The following is a 21,226-nucleotide window of genomic DNA, read 5'->3' as shown; positions in this document are numbered from 1 at the left end:
GATGTATTTATGTTTTAAGCACAAGTGGTTGGTTTTGATGTAATGGTCGTTTTTCCATGGGAAATAGACACCCCATTTATAAAATATTTTAAAATAATATGATATTCACTAATCATATAAAATTAAATGAATGGGAAAAAAATCTAAATTACCTAATGTTCCAAAAATGTACTGTAATAAAGGCATTCAATATTTTGTTTTTATAAAAATTATATTTAAAAAAGTCAAATCTATTTATATCCCTTTGTATAGAAATTAAAATAAAAAAAGTGTCACTGCCTGCACATCTAATTAATGTGCTATAATTATAGCAGCGGCGAAGGGTGGAGGTAGGCTGTGGAGATCCAACATAAATGTGCACACTTAACTTTGTTAGTCCAACATTTTTGAAGTTATACTTCTTTTGGCGCGTTTGGGAAATCAGATCAGTGTGTATTTTTGGCGTGTGACATGTAACACATAATTAATTTTTTCACACGAAAAAAAACGCACTCGATTGGATTCGAACCACCGATTGTTCGGTTATCGCTCAAACGCACTACCTTTACGCCACAGTACGATACTGCAATCATGACGATTATACAGTATAATATTATAGTTTAGAATAATTCCGTTGCTTAGGCAGCGAATTTATTATTGTCGGCCATTTGCAATTCCTTACGTAAACAAACTATTAAACGTCAGAGTGACAGTTGGTACTTTAAAAATAAAAACAATGAGAAATCATTATATAATTTAGTAATATAAGTTAAAGTGTATAGAAATAAAACAACGGCGTTCCAATAAGCGGTCTTTTTTCTTGAGTGTGTAATTTAACAAGATAATCAAGAGCTAGTCAAAAAATTCTAGTTTATCACAAGTTTTGTTTTTCTTTTGTTACGCCAAAGAAGTAACACTCGTACATAAGTACACACACCATTTTTTTTTTCATTGTACTAGAGTACAAATTGCAGGTGGTGCTGATTAATTTTTTAAATTAAATTAAGCATTGCCTACCAAAACCATAGATAAAAAATATTCATCTATCTATAAAATATCTAATATTATATATGATTTCATGGCATACTTTATTCATTTTATATATTATGGTTTGGTTTAGGCAGGGTTGAATTGAATTTTAAAAACTAACCATCTGCAATTTGTATTCTTAGTTCAATTAAAACAAATATGTATATCGGACAAAGTTTAGTGTGCATTTTTTATGTCGGAACTCCACAGCCTACATCCGTCCTTCGGCACTGCTATATAGTAACATTATGTAGTATGCTGCAATGACCGTAATTTGTTATAATATTTTTTGAATTAAAAGATCGAAATTGAGTCTTGTGATTATTAAAAAAACAATATTTGCATTGAAATTGAAAATAATATATACAGCAGTGTGAAAATAATAAGCAGAAAATAGTGTTACCATTTTGCTCCCTCCTACAAAAAAAAACCATGGTTTTTATCAGTTTTATGACATTAAGATAAATAAGTGACTCCACAATAATATGATGATTACCAACACATACATACACATTAACATTTAATCATTTTTAATTGATGGGTAATGACGAATATAGTACCATGGTTGACAGATTATTTCAAATTTTATAATATATAAAACAAAGTGAACAATACTCGTTATTTACATAGCATAAATAATGAAATCAATCAGAAAGATGAATAAAAAAGAAATATTCAAACACAAAAATAAATTAAAATCCAAATAAAAAAATCACTTTTGATGGGATTAGAGCTATTAATTTCTTTTGCTTGCAAACATTCAGGCTTTGGGATCATTTTAATATATGTTTTAAACTACACCTTGCCTAATTCTCATCACTCCGGATGAAACTTATGAGAAGTAATGATATTATTTAACTTGTTCCTATACATTTCAACATTCAATTATTAGACATACATATTATATCAATAGTTCAGTCATCAGTTTATAATCAGAAAGCAGTCTTAAAAATAAATTTCTAAGCATCATAATTTTTCTTCCGTAATATACTGGGGCCTGGATCAGCGAGCGAATATGTTTCGGGCTCAAACACCGGAGGATATTCTAAATGCGGATAGTCCGGGGTGCTCACATTACTAATATTTGTAGCATCACAACTCGACATGGCGAGAGTCGAGTCGCTCGGAAAAACGGAAAACAAATATGGGTCATGGTCTACATTATCTAAGTTGGATGCGGAAGGGGAACCCTGCGAAAACAAAATAAAATAAAAAATAAACAAAAGAATAAAACAAAAATAATATTTCAAAAGTAAAGAATATTTGAAAAAAAGGTTAATACTAAAAAATATAATATTGAAAAGAAAATTAACCTTTGAGTAAATGAAATCTTGCGACCACTCATCCGGAGAAGTCGGATGATGCTTCCGGAAAATGGCCCGGTGAAGTCTTGGGGAGCCGAGGAGAGTTTTTTCTTTAGTCGGGGTGAGGTTTGCGGTTGAGCTGATCTTAGTTGAAGAATTCCCCCCGTGCTGGAACATCTGCTTTATGCGGGAGATTCCAGACGCCGCAGGTGCAGGATCTCTGTTTGAGGTTAAAAGTATATTTGGCTGAGAAATTTGATAATGAAGTAAGTAAATTACCATATTCGGTCTTAAGCGAAGCATATGGGCTTCCACAGTGTAAATATTATAATAACAGACTTTTTTATGGGGAATAGTTCTAGACTCATTGGGGTCCTTCCATTGGATAAAAAATAGACACTGCAATAACATGCATTTTTGCAACATAAATATTATTTTCCAATAAAAATAATTGAGCCCATATACGGAAAACGAGCGTTATCGCGATAACGCTGTTTTTCGCTAAATCAGTTTAAATTCCGCGGCATACACTTATGCTGATTGGTTAAAAAATATATTGGAATTTATTCTAATTAAATGTTGAAAATGGACCTCCTGATGACGACATCACTTCAAGTGACTCACTTAAAAACTTAGGGTGAAGGATGTTTCCATCAAAATCAGCAGAAAAACTGCGTTAAATTTGTTACCATATATTTTATTATAAACATGGTGGTTTATCCCAGGGGTCGGCAAACTCTTGGACCAAAAGAGCCAAATATGAGTATCACAACGGTTAAAAAAATTTTCGAGAGCCACACATATATTTTTATAAATATGATTTATTTCACTGAATGTTATTGTTTATTTATCAAGTGAATGTGAGATTTTGCGAATAAAACTAACGCAAATACAAGTTTTTTTATTGTTGACATTATAAATATAATTTTTACAGAAAATTAGTTACATACAATTTTCACGCATTCATTAAAACTAATATGAACAATGACCTTCCTTGCATTTCTTTGGAGAGTGTCTGTATGTTTGGTATGTAACTTGTAGTTTTCAATTTTAGGCGTGACTCCAAATTCTCATCGGTTATTTGGCTTCTCTAAATGATATATATATTGTTCATTGTAGTATCTACCTTATTATGTCGATTTTTTAAAGCGCTCCACTGTGTTGTGAAATTAAATTGCATTTTTCTCTCTACAAATCCTCAATTTTGGTGGCAAGACCAACAAATTTGGAGCTGCATAACTCTTTGCTTGTTAAATCCACTAAAAAAATCTATTTCAAAAGTGATCGTGTCAATATGAAATGGAAAAAAATTTAATTTGTCGACTTTTGCAATGGGCGGATTTAAAACGACAACTATCATACCTTTTTTGTAAATCTGAATTGGGAATAAGGCAAAGAGCCGCACGCCAATACCCAAAGAGCCGCGTGTGGCTCGCGAGCCGCGGTTTGCCGACCCCTGGTTTATCCAATAAAGTTTTTTTGTTTAATAAAACGAGTTCTCAATTACTCAAACTACCCTTATTTATCAGCATTAAATATTTTCGATAATGGGTATCTCCACAATAATCAACTGAAATATTTAACTGCCAATATCTCAGAACACCGTTTTCAGGATAACGCTACTTTTCCGGATATGGGCTCAATTAGTACCTCTAGTAAAGTGAAATTGTAATTAAGATTTTATATTAAACTTACCTAGAATCTAGTGAAATTTCAAATTGTGGTGATGTTTTCAATGCCTTGCTGGTGGATGCGAGAGGTAAAGACATTGGAGTGTACTGCGTTGCACTTTTAAGTGGTTTGTGTTCTCCAACTTTAACTGAGTACACATTATCGTTGTTAGATAATCCTTTGTTTTGAAGCTTGTCAGATTTCACAATGGTAGCTTCACTACTTTTCATGTAGGTCGAGGGTTCACTGTGTTTTGTGTAAAACTTATCCGGTCGTAGTCCACTGGTATGTTCATTAAGTTTTGCAGCTTTCACTTTATCATTTCTCCTGAGCGAATCCAACCAAAATTGTTGAGGGCAATCCCCTTGCTTGAAAACAGGCTTGGTGTCCGGGCCTGTAGACTTGCGATCCCCAACGGACGTGATTGAACTCTGACGGCTCACAGAATATTTGACTTTGGTTGTTTTCGGTGGAGGAAGAGGTTTTTTAGATTCAGTGGGGACTTTCCTAATAGTTATTTTTTCTTCATCAATAATTGTAGTCGTGGAACTGTTAGAACTCACACTAAATGATGATGTTTGAACACCGTCATTATACAGCATTTCATAACCTAAATCTTTAGCGTTGAAGCATTTATCAATATTTTTAGAAAATGTACTCAAATTATTATCATTTAAATTATTCACCTCGATTGGCACCACCCTCGAGTTATCTGGTAACATTCCAGTATCAAATAAATTAACAAAATGATCTTTAATAACATCTTCCAAAGGATCAGGTGAATCTTCACAGTTATTCTTTTCATAGCTCTCCTTCACTGAATTAAAAGACAGTTTTCTCGGTAAAACTTTTTGAAGGATGTCAATATTATTATTGTCTTTATTCATTTTCACTTTATCTGCATCATCATATTCAATAGTTTCGTAACCATCGTTCTTCTTTTTGGCACCATATCTCGAATTCTTTGTATTTTCATGAGATATGTGTGATTCAGATAAATTATTATCATCCAACACCTCAATTTTAGTTTTGATCACATCTGGTGTTTTCGGTAAACATCTATTTTGAATTCTTTCCATCATGGCAGTGGTCATGTTTTTCTCTAAATATGTGGGATTTTCACCATAAATAACATCTGGAACAATTTTGTCCCACTGCCTTTGTAAATTATTGTGATTCATGGATCGATCTTGTTTCTTATAATGGTTTTTTTCATCGGCCCGCAAGTCTTTTTCTACACCCATAAGCACTCTGTTTGAAAAGACTTGTCTCCTTTCTTCTTCCTGCTTATTCAACATAAATTGTTCTAAGGTAACGAATCCTATCAAGTTATCAGGTCTTTGAACAATATTTTTTGTGAAAGGAGCACTGCACTTTGGTTTAGTGACGAAATCGCACTTCTCAAAATCCAAAAGGTTGGGATTAGATGCATGAATATAATTTATGGGATTCGGTGCTAATTTCTGGTGGTTGGTCGTTATGTCTGGAAGATTTTCCTTTATATTGTGTTGAATTTCAATAGGTCCAATTTTCTTAATTTTGGCAATGCTCTGAGATGATTCTTCTTGAACCGCTTTTGTGATTTTGCTGGTTGAGCTGGCAGTTTGTAAACTCGATTGGGATGAGTTTGACATGGAAGGTCCGCTTAGAGGAATTTTCCTATAACTTCTGTACTGATCAGTAGGCACAGGAACATCTGTGCTTTTGAACTTTGATTTTTCTTCTTTGTTCTTGCTGTGTTTCGATGAAAAAAACCTTAGGTATTTTCTATCGAGACTGGTCGAAGACTGATTCACATTTTCTTGCGATTCTGATTTTTGCATTCTGGCAAACTTTTTCAAAGATCCAAATTTATTAGATTTTTCTGATTTCTCTTGTTTATCATTTGATTTTGACTTTTCCCCGGATTTTATGGCATCCTGTAAATCGTCATCTGAATAATCGGTTTCTGAAAAATGTTTCGATTCATCAATTTTCCTGTCTTTCTTGTGAATTCTGTCCCATGAATCATTATTGGTTAAAGTCGCTGCAGTAATACAATCCACCCATGCGGTCATTGACTCAGTATTATCCGATGCAAAATAAAAGAAAGTACCGGTATGATAAATTTTGAAGGCAAACTGCTTTGAGTTAACTTCCTGTGCTTTTGATACTGTGAAACCGCTTAAGAAAATTAGACATTCCGCTTTAGTTGACTGAAAAAAAAAGAAAAATATGGTTATGAGAAATAAAAGACAATACATAGTTTATTTGTATTAAATATTATCAACAAGAATCTACTCATTATAAATATTTATTGTCAAATGTATAATTGGGTTTATTCTATCATTTCTGTATTTATTTAGCTACCTTGATAATATGTAGTATTACTATACGGACAATATAAACCACCATAGAAATTTATAAAGATTCAAAATGTCATTTACGTTTTTGTTTTTGAATCCATAGAACGTGTTGCCAACAAGAACACACCACCGCACATCCCAGTTGCTACTATTTTTAGCACGACATCGCTGATGGAGAAATCCTTGCATATCTCCGGCCCCCAAATCGTTCACTGAAATTTTGCGTCTTTCTGGAAATAAAAGATAGAACTTGAGCACACAATGGGGGAAAAGTGCAATAAGATAATGCCATCAATTTGCAAATCAATTGGATTGGCAGATGAATAATCACTTGGAATGATTAAATTAAATATTACTCACTTGCAAGTATTGAATTTTTCTTCTTAATACTTTTGGATTTTCCTGTAGAAAGAATTCCTCTAACCATACTGTTTGCAGGAGAAAGTGATGATTTTGATGTATCATAACTGACAGGTTTCAAAGATGAAACTGACGTATCAAGTTTAGTTACCACCGGAGAAGGTGTTTTGTGATCAACCTCTAATCTTTGCAGACTTTGCGACGGCATTAATGGAGTGCGAGGTAAGGAGATTTCAGAGGTTGATAGATTAATATTGGAATGTTTTGTTTCAAAAGACAGCGACCCTGACAGAGAATTGACTCCTGGAGAGATTGGTAAAGGGATATCATTTCTAACAATCATATTTGTGGAACCAATGTCAGTATTAGGAATCACTTGAATATCTTGCTTTTGGATATTTTTCAACAGCTTGGGCGGTATATAGCCAGGTTTTTGAGTGCTCAGAGGTCGGGGAGGCGGCTCAGGGGGTACATCCGCTTTAGAAATGGGCTCAATTGGCTTTGGAAATGAACGTTTCCTCTGTTCGTTGATTGCCTCTAATAACTCATTTTGTATAGTCTGGATTTGTTCACTCATTCCGGAATCATAAACATTTTTGCATGATGACTCCCCAAATTCAGTCACAAATATGCTTTGCACACCGTTATTGAAAACTTTATTATTTAATTCTGCTTCTTTTTTTCGATGCTCGAGTAAAGCAATATTTATAGTTTCAAATATTTTACCGACTTTGTCTTGATCCTGCTGAATACTGACAGACTTATCTGTAACATTGACATCAGTAGAATTGTTTTCCATTTCACCGAATATATTGTCAGATGTTCCTTTCTCTGGGATATCCCCGATAGGTTTGTTTTTATCTCTATTCTTCTGGTTGATCATGGCCCCTCCAATCTGTTCGCTGGATTTCATAAATTCAATGATTTGATCTTTTTGTGGGCTATGTAAAATAATATTAGGACTGTCTATAGATGTGGGTGACTCAGGAATGACTTCTCTTATTAAAGGTAATTCACTATCGTCAGTTTCGCCGAAATCATAGGCAGGTGTAGAAAAACTCTTGTCCAGTCTTCCTCTTTCTCTCGTCAATCGTTCGTCATGATTGATTAGGTTTGCATTATCATTGCCTCCTATTACCAATTGGTCATGGAATTTGACCACTTTGGTGAAAGTTTTATCATCTGTACAACTAGTCAACTCATCTTGTAATTTGACCATCTTAGGATGAGTGAGTCCCACTCCCAAGCATGTTTTAGCTCTCGGTGAACGTTCAAGACCTGTGCTGTATGACACAGATTTGTCTCTTCTGTAAAGATTATCAGATAGAATATCTGAATCAGTCTGGTTAGCCATTTGCGCACTGCCAGAATGTTGAAGAAATTTGTGGTTGTTTAATTCACGCCAAAACTGCAAAAATGAAGCATAAATTTATTAATCCTGTTTCAATTATGTTTTTACTATTAAAAGATATTGATTAAAAATAACCATATTTGTTGATCATACTGTGTACGAAAGGGAAAGAGAAATATGCTCACTATGGTTAATTTTTCATATTCAACTCACTTTTCAATTTTTAAGACTTATGCCCATTTCACACATATATTTTGAGAATTAAATAGATATGTATGTACCTGTTCAATACTAATGTTTGGCCTCTTGGAGATAGGACTACTTCCACTAGTGGTATTTCTTCTTTGAACTACTGACCGGGGTTTAGGTAGATAGATTCTAAAAATAAATAAAAATACAAGTTTTATTAAAGGCAAATTAAATTATGGCAACCATGTGTCGTCAAACATAATTGTAAGTGACAAAGGTTGATTTCAGGTGGACGCACCATCCCATTGACAGCCTGACACAGGATCAATTTAGATCATCTGTATCCTTGTCAAGACCTCATCTGGTGGTCAGGTAGGGATTAATCAGTACGAGAAGATACATACAGACATATAAAAAGGTTTATTTTCCTTCAATTAACGATTTTTTTTTCACATTTTTCTTTTTCTTCATATAAATTATTCTAGCTAGCAAGATCCCAAATTTTTAGTGATTCAATAAAATAAGAGGATATTATGTGCATTTTGTTCAGGAAGCAAAAATCAACCAACAAAACTAGGCGCTAAGTCAAGTCAGCTGAGCCAAAAAAAGATTTCGTCAGTCTGACCGATGGGCCAACCAATCAAAAGACATATAGGGGTTTTAATTATTGGAAGTTTTTTAAATTATCTATTGTATTTTGCAAGTTGGATGAATTTTTGAAAATTTGGTTCAAAATCATCATATGTATAGCATATTTATTGTGATTTCAAATTTCACACTTTTTGTATGCAGAATGAACTTTTTGAAAACACCATCACTCAACTTAGTTGATTAGCCAAACGATAAAACCACACATTAGTCAAATTTGACAGAACTCCATTAAACCTGGTTTAAGTAAATCATAAATTTCAAGATCTCATATTAATCCTTTCAACGCCGACGGAACACTTGTTGTACACTAAATAATTGGCCATTCTATATAATTAGCAAGCTATTTAAATGCGGTAATTAAATAGTAATTAAATGCTCGGCAGTCAACAAGTTAATGAACACATCTGTTTACAGACTATTAAAATGGCTGTTTATATATTCAGTGTCTCAAAAATAGACAATGAATGAACTCCTAAAGGTGAGTTAGCTAGCTCTTCTTTTGATGCATATGCATAGGATAGTGTGAAAAAATAATTAAAACTAATACCTGGGCTGAGAAGAAATATGATCAGATGTAGGTGATCCAGGTCGAGATAAATTTTCGCTCTCATCGGAAGATGAATTTTCTTCATCCAACAGTGGCGTCGGAATTGCAATGATTGGCCTAAAACATATTAATCTGAAAATTATTAAAAACATAGCAGTAACACACCAATTTATTGACAAGTCCTCACAAAGGGGGAGTGTACAGGAAATATTTCATTGTTGACAAATCCAATGCCGTCGGTTCGCACTTTCGTACTACCGTCTACTCCAAGCAAAGCATTCAATGAGGCAAGACTGCCAATTATCTTAATCAAAACGGACCATGTAAATGAACAATATAATGTAATTAAATTTACCTCGGTTTGGGCAATTCAAAGGCTACGAGTTCCGGTCTGGGCGATGGTAGGCTACCCCATCGGTTATAGGGCATAGACCTTTTCCTGCTCGGTAAACGATATGGCTTCATGTATATTTGTCCATAGGTGTGTGTGAGGCGAGGTCGTTTTTTGAGCGTAAGAAGAACATCAGCTGGAGATTCTTGGCACAACAGTAACACTTCTTTGGGCTGCCAGCCAACAACAGTTTGGTAATTAACCTATAAAACACACCACAATCAAGTTTCTGTGAAAGTAACACACTTGTAATTGTAAAAAAGACAATCAAACGTTTTGTCTTTTCTGAGAAATTATTGTTATCAGTTGAGTTAACATCAAACAGTGACATACAATGAGTATTGTAATGATATTGCATAATACGCATAATGGCTCATTCCGTTTATGCATACCTAATACTGCCAATGAAAAAATTGGTGAATATTTTTAGTGAGAAATTCTGAAACCACATATCTACCGGTTTTGGTGTCTATTGTCAATAACCACTACTCACAAGGCTTCCAATAAATCACATTAAATAAGAAATACATGTGAAGCCGAGACAATGTGTAAATAAATCAATGTATTGGAAGCAAATCATCAATTTCTACAGAAAAATAATATATCTTCATACATGTAATAGGTAGATACATAATTATATTTATTTCAAGTCTAATGAATAACATAAAACATGTATTATCGTCATATAAATAATATCGCTAAATATTATGCCAACATATTTGAAGTTGACAATTTGAACACTACATTAATGTAGATTAAAGTCCTGCATCCGTACCACTAACCAGATAAAACATTATCTCAGACAATAGATATAAATAATTTTATATAATGTGTATTACTTCTATAAATTTGACTCATTCGATATCTGTATCACTTGCATAAAACAATACTAAAATGTACAAGTGGTTAATATATCTCAGGCATAGTGATAACTTAGTAAAAAAAGGTAAATTTGTTGAAATGCGATAAATGTAATTTGAAGCATTGTACATATTTTAATTTTGATTTCGACAAAATCAAATTCAAGACATTTCTTTCCATGTTTTTATTCTCATTCATACCTACATATTATTCCAAAAACCTTCATATCGTAAATTATTGTTGAACAGAATATTTGGCATGAGGTTTCTCTCTTCCCAAGAGTATTTATTCAAATATTGAACAACAACGCCTCAGTAAATAAAGCTTAATGATAAAAATGCCAAGACACACCTCAAAAACTAGAACTCAGATAAGCACATATTTTTTGGAAATCAGATATAGATAGTTATTTTGTATTACAAGAAGCATTCTTCACGAACATAAATATATTTTCTTAAAGCCATATGTTTTACTGTTCTATATCCAAACATTGACATTAACCGTAAACAATGTAAATCTATCAACAAATATATAATACAGGATAGCTACAGTAAGTTTATAAACACCTGAACAATTTCATCACCGTCTTCTATTTTTCCACTCGAATGTGCTGGTGACCCAATTTTAATATCAGTTACTTTGTGAATCCCCGTACAGCTAGGTAAAATATCAAATCCAAGCTCATTTTCTCGTTTCTTTAACGTTGCCAAATCTAATGTTGCCGGCTGTAGAACCATCGGGTCTGATATTTCCTGAAAACGTTTGAGTAACACTGTAGAAAAAGTCTTGACTGTCAATAACTACATGGCGGCAATGCTTGCTCTGTTTTTTCTTATTGGGTATAAGGATCATAAACTCACACAAGCAATAAACTTTGTACAAAAAAATACATGTGCAAATATTCGGCATTTTTGGCATAGATAAATTGACTCACCAAATTATTTGAAGAGAAATAGTACACTGTATTTTTTTCGAAAATATGTATGTACTATATTTTTCAGTTACACAATAAAGAAAAGATGTCAACACTGATTGTTTCTCTCATTTACACAGTCCAGATTAAGAGAAGAGTGTGGATAAACAAAATGATACCTACTTAATTTATTAAACTTGGGAATTAAACTAAGGACAATATGAAGCTAGAGCCCAGTTGTTCACACTTGTTCTATTTGTCTGGATAGACACTATTACACGTTACACTCAGCCTGTCGGAATCCAAGATCAAGACATTTATGTACATACAACAGTAGGTAATTAAATTTAATATAATTGTACGATACCATCACATACCACAGTTTACAAGAGCTTCAATAATAAGCTAAGGTCAATCTTCAAGTGGTTTCTAAAAGAATTGAGAGTTACATTAAAAACAGCATCGATACTTGAGACCAGTGATGAGCAATCCAGGGCCCTTGGGATGGTTTTCTGCGGCCCAACAAGGATTTTTTATAATAATTGGACGAAGAATGAATAAGATTTTAAAATAATCAGTTTGGATAATTATGCGATTATGTAGAGATAAATGCGGCCCCCGAAAAGATTTGGTATTTAATTTGGCCCTCGTGGAAAGATTGTTTATCACTACTTTAGAAAATTAGCTAACCTGTATGATGTTATCAGCTAAAACACTTAGTTTACGACAAGACTCTTTGATTTCACAAAGTGGCATTTCCGCAAATCTATCGCGATGACCATTCGTCGCCATCTGCTGAGAGAGCTGCAGAAGTTCTGTTTTCTTATCAATGTAATCAATTTGCCCAGAAAATGGAGCCCTAGAAATGTAAAATGTTGCAATGTTCATTATTCCACGACAATCCATGTTTAAAATAAAACCATTAACAAAACTTAATACTAGGAAGTCATACAAGTATGTATGTATAAATATAACTCATTTGACAGTGGCAAGGGGTAGAGGTAGGCTGTTAAGATCTGACATAAGTAATACACACTAAGCTTTTGCCAGCCATACTCATTTGTTTCATTCTTAGTTCGATGACCACAAATAAGTATGACTGAAAGGGTGTTCCATTATTTTATCGGTCGCCCATAGCATACCTAAACTATTATGGTTTGGTTTAGGTACCACTAACCAATACTACCTGCAATTTGTAATCTTAGTTCAAGAAAAACAAATACGTATGACTGATAAACTTTAGTATGAACTATTTATGTCGAATCTTAACAATCTACCTCCACGTTCGCCACTGTCATTTGAAATAAAACCTCATAGATATTTTTATCTGTACTGATATAAGTACCTTAAATATCGTGAACGCAATCGACAATAATAGTATTGAATCTCTGCTTCAATATTAGTTATTAGAAAATAATGACTTTCTTTATTAAGTAATTTATTAAGCACCTGCTTCTAAATTGTTGAAATAATAATGTACACAATATAACTTTTCATCAATATACCCCGTTTGCAGCCATAACAAAAATAATTACAAGATAAAAAGAACTTTTTATATACCGCGTTTTTAAAATTTTCTATTGAATCATATAAACTTGACAATTCTATGTATTAATAAATACTTTTTTTTGTACTTGATAGAAATACTGAATAAATATAGAATACTGAAATCTCATTTTGACATTTCATATTGATTTCCATAGTAACTAACGCATGTATATTATTAATTTAGTTGCTAGGACTGGACACACAACAAAAAATTTGTACCAGACAAACAAGAATACGATCTAATAAAAACATGGTAAAATGCACGTGAGAACGCTCCTAAAAAGTTAGTTGTAAAGCAAAATACAGTATAACAAATCATTTAAACACGTATTATCATGCAAACTGCAAGATTGCATGCATGGATCAAAAAAGTTCAGAAGCTTCTGAATTTTCACGCAACAATTGGACTGTGCGATATCTGCGCCTGCGCAATAAAACGATAGTAGCGAACCTGCCAGTAAAAAAACGATCTACACTGCGCAGACTAATTTTGAGGTTAACCGATTTTCATGACCTGTCAAATAGTACCATACAATGATAACATCGCGTCTCGCTTTCTCTTGCAGAATGAGATTGGCGAGACAGTCAGCACTTTTATGTGTAAACTATCGCGATAGTTTAAAATACACACTATTGGTGCAAGTAAATAATTCTGTTTGCTGACTGTCAAGTACTATGTTGCTTATGCTGATGCTATCATAACACTAATAACCTAAAAACTGCAAAAATGTCATAATCTTGTAGTATTGAAACAGAAATGGAACTATTTGTGATAAACACTAAATTGACATTTCAGATATATATGGCAATATAGATAGATTTTTCTGTTGTCGTCTGTGGTGCTTTTATAATAATGAAACATGGTCATACCGGTCTAACCAAATGGCCAAGGGTTTGACGGTCGCAATAACATTGGAAGCATCGCTCAAAGTTTGCGTTTCCAACACTGCATTATCTCCCTGATGATACAGGTCATTAAAGAGTGATGTAGCTGCACACGATAACCGCAGGGCCAAGTATTGCAGATTTTCTCTGTCCAATTCATAATGCTAAAAATAAAATTAACATGTCAACTGAGTGATATTAATCTTTAGCTTGGTAAATGTTTATTAGCCACAAAAACAAAAATTTGCGGTTAGCAAGTTTACAACTATTTTTTCACATAAATTGACTCATTTTTATAAAACGATCATCAAACAAAATACTAAACAATAATACAGGTAGGTGCAACACACATACAAAAAAATACTCACAAAGTTTCGAAGCTGTCCCACTGCTTCCAAGATCAGTTCTTGATGTCCGATTGTGACCACTCCAAGGTTTTCAAGATAATCTGCCCTTAAATTCAGCAATTCTTTTCCTCCCACTTTATTGTGTAAAAACAATGGTATGTATTGAGAGATTACGCTATCCAAACCTGTCATAACAAGTGAAAACCTGACATTTACACTTTGGCAACATGAATATATGAGATGAGAATAATACGATGTAATATAATAAATACATCAACATGGCTATGATATAATATTTTAAATGACTTACCCCTCAACCATTCCGCTATTTGGTCGTGAGACCATTCTGCAACATTTACGTACGCCATCAAAATTCGTACATCCCCATTTTTGTTTTCGATTTCGAAGTTATCATTGCGCAACGGAGTTGCTAGAACATCAATTTTATGAATCATGCATACAGAAAAAAATATTTTTCCATATAATATGTCAAATCGTAAGTACAAAATCTTATTATGGGGGAGAGGTATAGAAATTCATTATCAAAATTCGCAATAAATAAAAATATTTTGACTGTTAGGTACCTATATGGTTTCAAATATAAATTTGAAAAAACTAATCCCAATAATTCCAAGAAATTTATGAAAAGGTTGTAATTTATAATCATTCAAATTATAATGTTCTTGACATTTTGAATTAATTTTATTAGATTTAAATATTTTCGAAGCTTTACAAAAGTATTTCAATAAAAAATATTATTAAAATAAAAATCATTTTTCAAATCACGTTCTAGCAATGGTAAATAGCCCTCTATGGATTTTACGGTATACTAAAATGAATATATTTTATTGTTTCCGTACTGCACGGAGTATATTTGAAAATATTGCATAGATGCCGTAACATTCAATTACATATTGTAATATACAATACCTATTATATACTATGAATACTTTATATTATTATTATTTTATTAACCCTAATAATATAATAAACTTATGTGTACATATTTATTTTATTGTCATACAGCCGAAGGATTAAAGAAACAAAAGTACCATAATAATATCATATTTTTATTATAAATATATCCACGTATTATAAACCACCATCTCCTAACCTACGGGTTCCGAATCGCAAACGGCATTGCAATTGCAAATTTATGAGGAGGTATTTATGGTATTTTATCTTGCTTTTGGCTGTTTTATCTTGTTCTGTTTTGTCCGGTCACCGGTATAAAATAGCTTATACAAATTGTTTCTAGTATGTGGAATGAAATCCAACGTTTATTGTTTATGCAAATAGCTTTCAAGTTTTCATAAAACGTAAGGTATTTTTTTTAAATACATATTAGGTAGGTACCTACTGCCCACGTAATTTTAAAACTTAGGTGGTTTTATTGAAGATGGATATTAAAAAGAACCCGACTCCGATCTGAGAATAATAATTTGTGAATCTGGCTTGTAATGACCACAAGAGTTATTTTTTTGCATCGCGTCTCGACTTCGACACTAGAAGATTTCATCGTTGAAAACAAAGAACATAATATTAATAAGATCGCGAAACCCAGTCGCTATAGATAGGATTGATTACTTTGTCGTATTACATTAGGTATTTGATTCCATCTACTCTACTTTTGCGTGCCAGCAGAATTTCCGCTATAGATTCGCCGCCACTGCCTGTACAGGGGTCATGTTTAGGTACGTGCCAAAAAAACTAAAAAAATATGTTTATACAATAAAATATTAATATTAATAAAATAGTTTGTTCACGATGGCTGGTGTAGGTACCTACCTACCAAGAGACTTTTTTAAAATTAGGAATACGTAATTATTTTTGCTTTTAAGCGCTTTTCTCCTAAAGCCGATGGATCATAATATATTTCCAACCTTTCGATAAGTCGAGATATGTTTTAGAGATTTTAAGCTCTTGTTTCCAAATAAAAAAAAAATCAGAGCGATCAAATAAGCCGAACATCGCCGTAAGAACCTTTTTTTAGTTTTCCTTCCGATCAACTTTTTAACGAGACCGAGTCATTTTACACTTTTGCCTATGCTACATAATATCGTCAGTGCCTATGTACATAATTCTTTCACATGCCCGGAGAATTTCCGAGCATGCTAAACATGGCACGCGTACCATAGGTTCGCCAACGTTGAGCTATCTATATAATTCCCTTCCATTCCCTGTCATGCACTCCGCATCTCTGAGGGTCAATGGTAGGGAGAAGCCCCTGACGCCCTTCACCTGGCCACTTTGTCGAGTTGGTATCTTTCCACGACTTTTTCGTCTTCCGATTTTTTCCAGACTATAAATCTAGGTACCAATCTTTCCAGATCGTCGAAGCTCCTGCGGGCAACATGGCTAAAGTAATCGAATATACCTAGATACACTGAATATTTTTCTGATGCCGCTCCTTTACTATGCAGCCCTCTCAGTGGTGCCCGACGAGAAGCTGCCACCTGGGTGGATGCAAGTCTTTGTAGTTTTGAGGACGACGAATCGGATACGATCCTATCCTATCCTATGATCCTTCAACCTGGTAATGTGACAATAAGGAAACTGCGTTTGTTGTAACCAGCTGCGCCATCGATGATGATATGTACCTAGGTATGTTTGAACTTTGACGCCAATAACGCAGCGTTCACTGGGTGCCTAGAAGAGTCTGGGCGCATATACACTACATCATCTACAGAAGAAGAAGAAGAAGAAGAAGCTCATTCAGGATAAGGATTCAAGTTCCATGAAAATCGAAACAACTTCCCAGTTGTTGGGAAAGATATCTATAATAAAATTAACTATTTAGCCTTGATGTAATTTAGATAAATTCATTATGACATACTATTCTGTATATTATTATTTATTCTCTAGTATCATTTCACATGGCCTAAAGGTCATAATTATTAGAATCGCTGGTATCCGTTGTTGTCGTCCGCGCTGTCTTGTCTTTTAGACATGTCGCATAGCAAATATTGAATACCCCAGATAGTTGCACCAATTTATGAGTGCCACAGGATTTCCAGTTTTCACAGATCTAGTGTGTCCTAGAATGCCGATAGAAGTGTGGCCTGTTCATAGGCTGTTCGATAGCTGCATCATGCGGGTCACGATCCTGAGTCATAAGGTCCTGACGAAGAATAATAAGAAGTACTATTCCATTTAACTAGATAATTTGTATTATTTTCATTCCAGGGGGGGGGACTTCCAGACCCGAAACCCCCCTTGTGTGCGCGCCTGGGTATACCTACCTATCTCAAAAGCGTCCAACCATCGTACACAAAATTTACATTGAAATAGTAGATAGGTGTAAAAATGTAACAAGTAAAATAAGTTTACCAAATTTAATGCTAACAAATATTTTGGCTAGCTTTACAAATTAAAATAGTTTGATGATAAATCAATATATTTATAATTATTGTCAATAGTGTAATATTTGTGTAATAACCTAGGTGTATACGTACTGTACAGACTATAGAGTATTGATTGACTATACACTATCTATAGTGACATGCATCATCACAAATTTTCAGTAACTCAATGTGCAGCATGCAGCAGTTTGTTGCAAGATATTGCCTGTCTAATCCAGGCACTATTTTATCACTTTGAGGTAATAAAACCGAAAACACGAAGGCTCTATATATCTTTAAATTAAAACCATCGGAATCTGGTGACAACGTTCCCATCTTGGGTGGCATTGACAGGTAAGCCTTAACGATTCAACGCTGCCTTATTAGTTGAGCATTGATAGCCGTTAGGTAATAGGTAGTAACTAAAGTCAGTGACGTGTCAATGAATTTTTAATTTTGGGGTAAAAATATAGGTGGGTATAATTTTAACTTGATATTGGATATTGAACTCGATGACACTTTTTCCACATGAATCCTACGTGTCAATAAATCCTCATTTCAAATATTAAAAAGTACGAACATACATAATTGTGTAGGTGGGTAGGTACCTATGTTTCTGAGATTTTTCAGGATATGTATTTTAATTTAAAATAATCTTAGATTTTTAAATATTATGTGGGCGTGTAGAGGTTGTGATCGAGAAATCTCGTCTCAAGAATTCTCGATAAATAATCATAAAATGCCAATTAATCTACCGACATCTCGAAAAATCATCAACGTGATTGTCATTAGTTTAGGCTGCCGACTCCAACCAGAATAAAAATTAAAAGTGAATGGAATTTCACAAGATAATTTGATTTCTCATGAAATCATTGTATTGTATCTCAGTATTGAATAAAAAATAGTTTAATTGATTAAAACATAATATTTATTATTAGTATTTCTTTATACCTTTCTATATCTAGCGCAGTATAATTGGATGTAAAATCCATTAAAATTAGTATAAGTAGGTACAATTACCATTTATTTATTAGATCTAACACTCCAAACATACTTAAAAAAATTGCCAATTGTTAAAATATAATCTTAAAATTATTTTTATTCATTCATTCTTATTCAATGGATGCTCATATATTTTATGTAAGATAAATATATCTATTAGGTACCTACACATTTACATACCAACTTCGTAAAATACCATTCCAAAGTGCTGCAATTTTTGACAACTTGCGGAAGATACTTAACTATCTTTATGTGACGTATCGTGAGTCGTGACATATCAAAATCAACGTTCAATCAAACACTTCTGCATCCATCCATGTCAATGCATAAACAGTCATCGTAATGGTCTCCTCTTTCTTCTGTTTATTTTGATCTTCTTAACGGAACGGAGCGAACGGTTGACATCCAACGATCCAACATTCGAAAAACTTGGACCTCTCGTCCTCTCACGATATCTCAGTAGTGAATACGGCAACTGAAAATGATAAAACTTTGGTGGATTTTGAAATCCAGTACACACGATATGAAGGTTATATTTTAAATTGTAGGATTTCATAAAAAAAGTTATAGTTTCCTGTTATCGTCTTTTTTAAAATAATTTATGATTGGGAAGAAAATGTTCCATGACCAATAAAATTGCTATATTTTCAGCGTTATCGTGTGATGGATTGGGTGATCACAAGAAGAATTTATAAAATAAATATACACTGCACCTACCCCTTGATATACCACTGTACATCTCCAAAAAGGCTAGCATTGCCATCGTCTGAATTATCGACACTTTTAAACAGGACTTAACGAGCTTTCGGCATTTGGACCGATAACCACCTACTGTGTTTATTTGATCCTTGGCAGCGGAAGACTGCGGTCATTAACAAAACCTGAACGGTGATAATATGAGTTAATTAGGTGATTGTATTTTATCTATTAAATGTTAATATTATGCATAAATGGCACATTGCTTTTAAATGTTATGTTATCTACAGTAAATGAAGCTTGAATGTATGTATGAGTAGGTATTATCACAAATTTGTCTGGACAGAAATTAAATGGTGATACATTTGGTAGGTAGGTAGGTAGTGTATAATAATAATAAAAAATCCACTAATAGAAATCTACCGTTGATGATAGATACGTAGATACATTGGTAAATTCATTATTTTTCTTCTAGCAAACTAAATCTATCCAATTCGCTTGTCTGTCTTATTCACATCAATTATCTAGCGTCTTGAATATTCACCTGATTATTGTGGCTAGGTATGCAATATGCGTGTTTAGTAAATTGTACGAAAACGCTTAAACGCATTACAGATAGCAGGAAAGATTCGAGTCCGAATTACAATATTATGTTCTTCGACTATCATATTTTTACCGAGAGCAATGCGTAAAAAAAATTGCCAAATTTTTTTCATACAATATATTATTATATTTATGTGTAACTTTGTAATGTGTAGAGTACAAAATAGCCGCTTCTGATATCTATCTATCCTCTACCCTCATAGTCAGAACGGAGCACTGAATAGTGAGCTTCTATGGTAGTGCTAATTATTGATTATCTTCGAATTCAATGCAGTAACCTGGTTGCAGTAAATAAAGATGTTCGATTGAATATTTCATTCCAATTAATTAATGTATTACCACAATCATAATTTTCCACAAACAGTTTACCATCATAATAATCAACAACTAGCATGATGATCGCTATATGCAATTTTGAGCTCCGGCCTGAAAATAGTTAGCCTTTCTTTGTACCTACTGTAGAACATAAACTATGTTGTATTTAATTTTGGTAGCCGTACTGAGAAGCAACATGACGGTACCTATAACGTTTCATAGTTAAGTTAATAATAATAAATTAGAGGTTATCGTTATATTGTGCGTTATACGCAAGAAACACGGCTTCATAATATAGCTGAACAATACACACTCTCTTTATATTAGAGGTACCGAGGTCCGAGGTACATTGGTACATACCGTTCCAGCATTTTATATACAAATTTCTAGGATACCTACATGAATTAGATAGCACATTAATTTGGTTTGGATACTGGTAGGTAGAAAAACCTATAATAATTGTTATATTTTCATTCTATCGTTGCTAAGCGAACTGATAAATAGGTGGTAAATATAAGTAGATAGGTAGGTACTCAATGGAACGCTAACTGTATAAAACAACGCTTTTAAAACGATGTCTAAAGGAAATTCCGCACATTCTTTTCGTACATTTTACCGACAGACAATCAATATTATGCTGCGCTAAAAACAAAACGGTTATTCTTGTCATATTGTGTGAAAATAGTAGATAGAGCAGGTATCACCACACGACTGTGGGCTATTTACACAACGGGTTATGCAAATGAAAATGTTGCCAATTTCAGTAAACACGTCACAAAATTTGCTGGTTTCTACGGGTCCCATATTCTTGAATGCTGATTGTTAATTTCCGCTTTATTTTCATACCTCTTTCCGGCATTCTCCCATAAGGTATTTGCAATGATTTTACAAAAACATT

At 33.4% G+C, this 21,226-nt stretch overlaps 1 protein-coding gene across 1 annotated transcript; it reads right to left on the bottom strand.

Annotated features, from left to right (window-relative positions):
• Positions 1-878: 878 nt before the first annotated feature.
• Positions 879-14,781, bottom strand: cnk (connector enhancer of ksr). Its single transcript, XM_085952044.1, has 13 exons — positions 14,682-14,781; positions 14,393-14,556; positions 14,010-14,188; positions 12,282-12,450; positions 11,245-11,430; positions 9,782-10,020; positions 9,427-9,543; positions 8,321-8,417; positions 6,689-8,096; positions 6,410-6,558; positions 4,008-6,178; positions 2,322-2,532; positions 879-2,198 (listed from the first exon to the last, which is right to left on the bottom strand). Exons 1-13 carry the CDS (start codon positions 14,737-14,739, stop codon positions 1,968-1,970), a joined length of 5,379 nt encoding a protein of 1,792 aa, XP_085808170.1. The 5' UTR covers positions 14,740-14,781; the 3' UTR covers positions 879-1,967.
• Positions 14,782-21,226: the final 6,445 nt, after the last annotated feature.

The sequence above is a fragment of the Rhyacophila brunnea genome, unplaced genomic scaffold (genome assembly GCF_057557595.1).
Source record: "Rhyacophila brunnea isolate RB1 unplaced genomic scaffold, BYU_Rbru_1.0 scaffold_3, whole genome shotgun sequence".
In the NCBI taxonomy this organism is placed as follows: domain Eukaryota; kingdom Metazoa; phylum Arthropoda; class Insecta; order Trichoptera; family Rhyacophilidae; genus Rhyacophila; species Rhyacophila brunnea.
Note: the sequence above shows the minus strand (reverse complement) of the source record. Positions and strands in the feature narration are given on the sequence as shown.

Excerpts from the sequence above, each read along its gene's own strand:
- cnk (XM_085952044.1), bottom strand. The coding sequence starts at position 14,739 with ATGGCGTACGTAAATGTTGCAGAATGGTCTCACGACCAAATAGCGGAA. Across the intron at positions 12,451-14,009 it reads TTGGCCATTTGGTTAGACCG|GGCTCCATTTTCTGGGCAAA; the intron begins GTATGACCATGT and ends TTACATTTCTAG. Across the intron at positions 2,533-4,007 it reads GAAATTTCACTAGATTCTAG|AGATCCTGCACCTGCGGCGT; the intron begins GTAAGTTTAATA and ends AACCTCAAACAG.